General features: G+C 37.1%; 1 protein-coding gene across 1 annotated transcript; it reads right to left on the bottom strand.

Moving 5' to 3' along the window:
- Nucleotides 1-3,313: 3,313 nt before the first annotated feature.
- Nucleotides 3,314-5,571, bottom strand: LOC101743958 (large ribosomal subunit protein uL24m). The gene is made up of 6 exons (XM_004933477.4): nt 5,381-5,571; nt 5,124-5,299; nt 4,884-5,001; nt 4,445-4,585; nt 4,017-4,148; nt 3,314-3,473 (listed from the first exon to the last, which is right to left on the bottom strand). The coding sequence occupies exons 1-6, from the start codon at nt 5,474-5,476 to the stop codon at nt 3,375-3,377; spliced, it is 762 nt and encodes a 253-aa protein (XP_004933534.1). The 5' UTR covers nt 5,477-5,571; the 3' UTR covers nt 3,314-3,374.
- Between the last annotated feature and the right edge of the window lie 1,333 nt (nt 5,572-6,904).

Here is a 6,904-nt window from a genome sequence, read left to right on the forward strand (position 1 = left end):
ACAATATAGCTCCCTTGCACGCCAGACCACCTGATGGTCAGGCGCTACCAAGGGAGCTACTGGAACCCCCGGCTATGGTAAGATAGTCGGCTTAACCGGAGTGATATGGGAGTGCTCATAATGAGTGCCCCCATGGGACTGAGCTGTCCACACTCTTCATCTCCCCCCACACTGTTGGGGTGCCCCCCTATGGGGACCCATTTCTACCGCCCGATTGGGTGGACCACTCCCCCTTAAGGGGAGTGATTTACGTCGGTCCCTCCCCGCGACGGTCTTCCCCTTCTGGGGAGCCCTTAGTGGGTGAGCGCCAAACTAGTGCCGCGGCTCCCCCTCTGATTTGTAGAGGTGGGGCCGCGGCATGGGGCCGGTGGCGGGCCCCACGGTGCTGACTGTTGTCCCGCTTTGTACATAATGTAAATAGTCTAGTTAATAGTTAGTATAGTAGTTTAGTTTTAGTTCGTTAGTTAGTAGTAAGTAGAAAAAAAAAAAAAAAAAAAAAAAAAAAAAAAAAAAAAAAAAAAAAAAAAAAAAAAAAAAAAAAAAAAAAAAAAAAAATCAAGCAGAGGACAGCGGCCGGCGCCGGGGTGACTCCTCCGCGGGCATCACTCCGCCCAACAGAACCAAGCCCATCGTATTATGTATAAGTATATATATTTTGTCGATGCTATGCAACCGTATGCGCGCTGCGAACAGTCCTTCCCCGTCTCGTCCTGCATTTATATCACCCCTGCCCTGTGTGGTAGGGAGCCCCGTCCCGGGTAGTGGGGTTTGCCCCGAGGCCCGTTCCGTGCCCCCGAAAGGGGGTACGATGACCCTTCTTGTCTTGTTGGCCGTGGAGCAGTTATGGGTTTGGACTTATAGAATAGAAGAAAATGAACGGTCTTCCGTACAGCCCTAACGCTACTGTATTAGGGGCGAAATGACAACAAAATCTTAATATTGGACGCCTGTAATAATGTGAGGATTGTAATAATGTTGACTGACTCGGTGGTGCAACAATTAACGGCACTAATTATTGCGCCGAGGGTCGTGGGTTCGATTCCCACATCGGTCAAATATTGTATATGATGATGTTTGTTAGCTCTTTGTCTCGGTGTTGTCTATATACTATGTATACATATATTTAAATGTATACAAGTATGTAGTTCAGTCTATAGTACACATTACACGACGTCCTTACGGATCCACCAGACTCTTGCATTAGACGCCTTCAGCCCTAACTCGGTCGTTGTGGTGGTTGGTTGGTTGGTTGGTTGGATTACTGGTGGTAGGACTTCTTGTGAGTCCGCGCGGGTAGGTACCACCGCCTTACCTATTTCTGCCGTGAAGCAGTAATGTGTTTCGGTCTGAAGGGTAGGGCAGCCGTTGTAACTACATATATTGAGATCTTATAACTTATAACTCAAGGCCCATAGACATCTACAACGTAAATGCGCCACCCCATTTACGTTGTAGATGTCTATGGACTCCAGTAACCACTTAACACCAGGTGGGCTGTGAGCTCGTCCACCCATCTAAGCAATAAATAAAAAACTCGGTCGGTCGGTCAAACTCGCTCTAACTCAACCTAACCTAAATATCAGCCCGCTGAGAATCTCGCCGGATCTTCTCAGCGGGTCGCGATTCCGGTCCGGTAGTAGATTCATTCGCGAAGCATCTACTCATGAGTTTTTAGGTTTCTTTTGGCGACGCTCGGGTAGCTGTTAGCAAATCCCACCCCTCCTGACCGAGTCCTTACTCGCCCACCTGTCCTGAAAAAACCCATAACACATAAAATCCTAATTTAGGGCCGTATGACCTTGCGTGTTTTGTTCCCACTAGTTGTAATATAAAAGATATTAACTGCCATCGTTTCAAGTTTCTAATCTCAGTCGCTTTGGACCTGTATGATTAGTGTGAGTTTTTTAACGTTCTCGATAGCGTAAAAGTTAACTCAAATTTATATGCAGTTAAAACAGCGCCCCTAGCGGCAAACGTAGGCAAACGTTCCAACTCCATACATATTTGATTTAACTTTTACGCTATAGAGAACGTTAAAAAACTCGCACTGAGCACACGGGACCAGCCAGGACAATTATCTATTTATGCATAAATCAATACTCCCTTTACCGTGGAAGTCGTTCCCGACTTAGACGAGTGCCTGTTTAATCTATACTAGCTGACCCGGCAAACATTGTTTTGCCATATATAAGATTTCTAGGGAACTTCTAGTGTACAAAAAAAACCTAACTTATTGTAAGTGTGTAAGGATGTGGTAAATGAGTGAAAGAGGTATGTAGTGCTGTGAACGATGAGGGAATATATAATAAAAATAACAAAACCTCATTCAACCACATAATACCTCATTATTACAAAAAAGTCCAAATAAAAAAAAATTTTTAGGGGTGGCCAACCCTAATCACTTAGGGGGATGAAAAATTGATAGTAGCCGATTCTCAGGCTTACTGAATATGCATAAAAAATTTCATGAGAATCGGTCAAGCGGTTTCGGAGGAGTATGGGAACGAACATTGTGACACGAGAATTTTATATATTATATATTAGATTATAAAGAGGAAAGATTTGTTTGTTTGTTTGTATTGAATAGGCTCCGAAAATACTGAACCGATTTGAACAATTCTTTCACTGTCTGGAAGCTACACTATTCCCGAGTGACATAAGCTAAAAATCTTTTATGAAAAAAAATTAGGGAACCTTACTAAAACTCCAATAATGTAACCCAAGGTGTAAAAAAAAATTACCTAAAATATTCTTTACATCGCGTGCCCTGCGAAAGCTATTGATAATAGAATAAAATAATGTACATACTACGACTTTGTAGAACACATTATTATTTACAAAAAGTGTCGCGACAGCATATATCTAACTATTATAGTTATGCCGCAATAAGTGTTCTTTTATTTAAAAAAATTAAACAACGTCAAATATCGTTGAAATTTTTGTTATAAATAAATAAAACCATATTAATTACGAAAAGCTGGGGAGCTTTTCAATAGTTGTTTAATGCAAATACACCCAAATAATATAATAAGAATAAATATTCAGTGCACTTAAACTTGCAACTGATGACATAATAACATTTTATTACAAAATGCATTCTTATCTAAGCCGGTGATGACCTTGTCATTTTAATCAACGAAAACAGGCAGTTCTGATACGGAATGAGTTAAGTTTTATTAATTGCACTACGCCAGCTATATACACGAGCTCACAGCTCACCTGGTGCTAAGTGGTTACCTTCACCGATATGAAGCCGATATTTCAATCGTATTATACACAGAGGAAAGTATACAGAGTAAAATAAAAAAATAAAATCAATTGATATTTTATTTTAAAGTAACATTAATAATACAAAGCAATTATGTTTTCTGGTTTTAATACCAGTAACTTTTGGCGGGAACCCTATCCTCTTTTATACCCATTTCTTCCATAATGTCCATTTCAAAGGTCCTGAGTTTTGGCGCAAAAGTTATCTGAAAAAAACATATTAAAATAATTTATTATAGCGACATCTAGCGATTGAAATATAGAAATAAGTTTGCTTCACAAAGAAGCGTACGGCCAAAAAGAATACGCAAATCGATCACTAGATGGCGTTGATGTCGAACTGTTTATTATTAAAAACAATACCTAATCCTTTATTTTAATCTAAGACCAATTATAAACAAACAAAACACATACATACAAATAGTAAACTAGGGCCATTAGAAAAATCGCGAAACGAAACTCTGCTTTTGTAAAGTAACCCTTAGAATTCATTTTTTTTTTCTTTTTCATATCAATCAAATGTGGAATAAAGTAGAGACAAGAACTAATTAGACTACATTCCCGACGTTCATTAGCGATTTTAGCTATTTACAAAAGAGTTAATGACAAAACAAAAAAATTATGTATTCAATACTAGCTTTGTACACAAGATGTGTCTTTCTTAGTTAAAGCTCTTGTGTATACAATATGTCCGCATCTTACTACATTGTTACAACATATTCGTAATTTGGTTGGTGTATTATGCCGACCTTAGTAGCAGCATCTGCAGTGGTGTCCTTTTCAATATTATCAATGTACAACTCTTTACTCTTGTAATCAATTGTTTCTTCGGCTGTTTTAGGAATGGGTATGATTCGACTGCTGGCCAATGACACTCGTACCTGTAATAAAAAATGTGCCGTAGAATCATGAACAATATGTTCTGGTTTGAAAAAAAATGACATCCGTTATTTTTTATTATTATTATTATTATTAAATTTTAGCCTTGATATTGAATACCAACTGAAATATAAGTTAAGCAAGTTCATTAGAACAGGAATATAGGCAGAGAATGAACGAACACATTCTATAAGCTTCTAGCATTGTGTAAAATATAATAAATATAGAACATTGTTTTCTTTTATAAAAACCAGTAAGAGGAATAAAACTTTTATGAAAAAAAAAACATTTTTCTTACCTTATCTCCTTCTTCAGTGTATCTCCATTCTACATCAGTAGCCTTCAAGGACTCTGGGTCAACCAATTTCACATCACTGGTTACCAATAGCGGAGCTTCAGACTGAATTGTTATTCCTGGGAAGTTTTTATCTTTTCCAACCTAAAACAGAAAAAAATATCAATTTCCCATCTTATTGACTTAGATTTCAAACTTATTCAACTGTAACTAGAAAGAGCAGTCTGATTGAAAATAATGCAGTAATCAACTTAGTGGCTATTCTATGTGACAGCTGAGAACAATTTAAGTAATGGCGGAAACCCAGAGTGCACAGCAGATGGGCAGATTCATATTGTTAAATACTGAATGTTTACATAAGTTCTTGTAATATGAAACCACAGTGGGGATTCAATCTTGAATTTAAAATTATTTACATAATTTTCTATTTTATAATACTTACAACCCTAAGATGTGTATTAAGACCTTCGACAATAACCCAGTTACGCTCCTGTATGACTTGGGATACAATCCCTTGTTTACCTTTGTCTTTTCCTACCATAACTTCCACGCGATCACCTCTGAAAAAGATTTAACTGATATTCATTTGTTGTTTTTTTACTTGGTTCCCTTAGTCCGTTATTGAAATTACAACAAACAATATTTTTTTTTATTATTATTAATGCAGCCTCTTTCAACGCACCTGAAAAATGTCCAATCACGAATCGGTTCGAGGAAGACCTTCTTCCTTAATGTGCCAGGTTCATTCTGTTGCCGAAATTGACCGGTCCAGGGTCTGTTTGTTGTGAACCGGTACTTCTTACGAGCAACCTGAGCTTTCTTGTACTGAGGATACCCAGCGGGAGTCTTCCAGTAAACCTGGTAGAATCAATGCACAGAATTAGGAATAGAGGTTATGTTTTTAAAATGAGCTGGTATTTGTGTGAAGTGAATATCAACCTGTTCATAGCTTTTTTTGACATAGGATTCGGGAAAATTGGAATATTTTATGGTCAAATCCCCGACTTTTTTTGCTAAATAACCGTATATTCGCATTTTTATATTTGTTTCGTAACTAATATGATCTTGTTTGACAGTAGTGTTTCGAATATATTAAGTGTATAATCTATGGTAGTGTTTGATAGCTGTTGATAGAGACTTTTTGGCGGGAACGCGAGGAGTGAAGTTGTGTGATTTGTTTTATTTTGTCTATTTAGTGTTTCTTCAGGTTTAAATGTGTAATAATGGTGGTTTATTAACTGTTTAATATCTGTGAAAGTGCACAAATGTGGGAAAATGAAACAAAGCTGCTGGACGTAACTTCTCAGGTTCCTCCAAAAAGTCCACTGAAAAAATCTCAGTAAATGACCACCATTTTACTGCGATTATATTTCATCCCATATCATTTAATTTCATTAAATTTCATCCCAGTTGATTAATGTCTCAAATTAATCATCTTCATTTCATTTCACTCCATATTATCATTTTTCATAAAATTAAGAATATAAAGTAAAATAAGACATGACTTAAAGGTCTTAGTTACCAGGTCATAAAATCTCTTAAAAAAAAAAAAAAAAAGCTGTTGATAGAAGGGGACTTTTTGGCGGGAACGCGAGGAGTGAAGTTGTGTGATTTGTTTTATTTTGTCTATTTAGTGTTTCTTCGGGTTTAAATGTGTAATAATGGTGGTTTATTAACCGTTTAATATCTGTGAAAGTGCACAAATGTGGGAAAATGAAACAAAGCCGCTGGACGTAACTTCTCGGGATCCTCCAAAAAGTCCACTGAAAAATCTTAGTAAATGACCACCATTTTACTGAGATTAGATTTCATCTCATATCATCTCATTTAATTTCATCCTAGTTGATTAATGTCTCAAATTAATCATTTTCATTTCATTTCACTCCATAATATCATTTTTCATAAAATTAAGAATATAGATTAAAATAAGAAATGACTTAAAGGTCTCAGTTACCAGGTCATAAAATCTCTTAAAAAAAAAAAAAGCTGTTGATAGATTGATTTGTAATAGTAGACATTGACAGTTTGATAGCTCATTGCTGAACTCGATTCAAGAATATCGGTATCTTCTTAGAACATTGATTATTTATCAGTGGATCATGATTATTTGACTAATTGATCAGGTACATTTTGATTAGTTTAAAATATAATCAATATTTGGATTCACCACCACTCCATTCACATTTAGAAGAGTAATCTTTTTTCTTTTTTTTATTACCTAGATGTGTGGACGAGCTCACAGCCCACCTGGTGTTAAGTGGTTACTGGAAACCAGAGACATCTACAACGTAAATGCGCCACACTCCTTGAGATATAAGTTCTAAGGTCTTAGTATAGTTACAACGGCTGCCCCACCCTTCAAACCGAAACGCATTACTGCTTCACGGCAGAAATAGGCGGGGTGGTGGTACCTACCCCTGTGGACTCACAAGAGGTCCTACCACCAGTAATTATGCAAATTAT

Source organism: Bombyx mori, chromosome 28 (assembly GCF_030269925.1).
Source record: "Bombyx mori chromosome 28, ASM3026992v2".
NCBI lineage: Eukaryota > Metazoa > Arthropoda > Insecta > Lepidoptera > Bombycidae > Bombyx > Bombyx mori.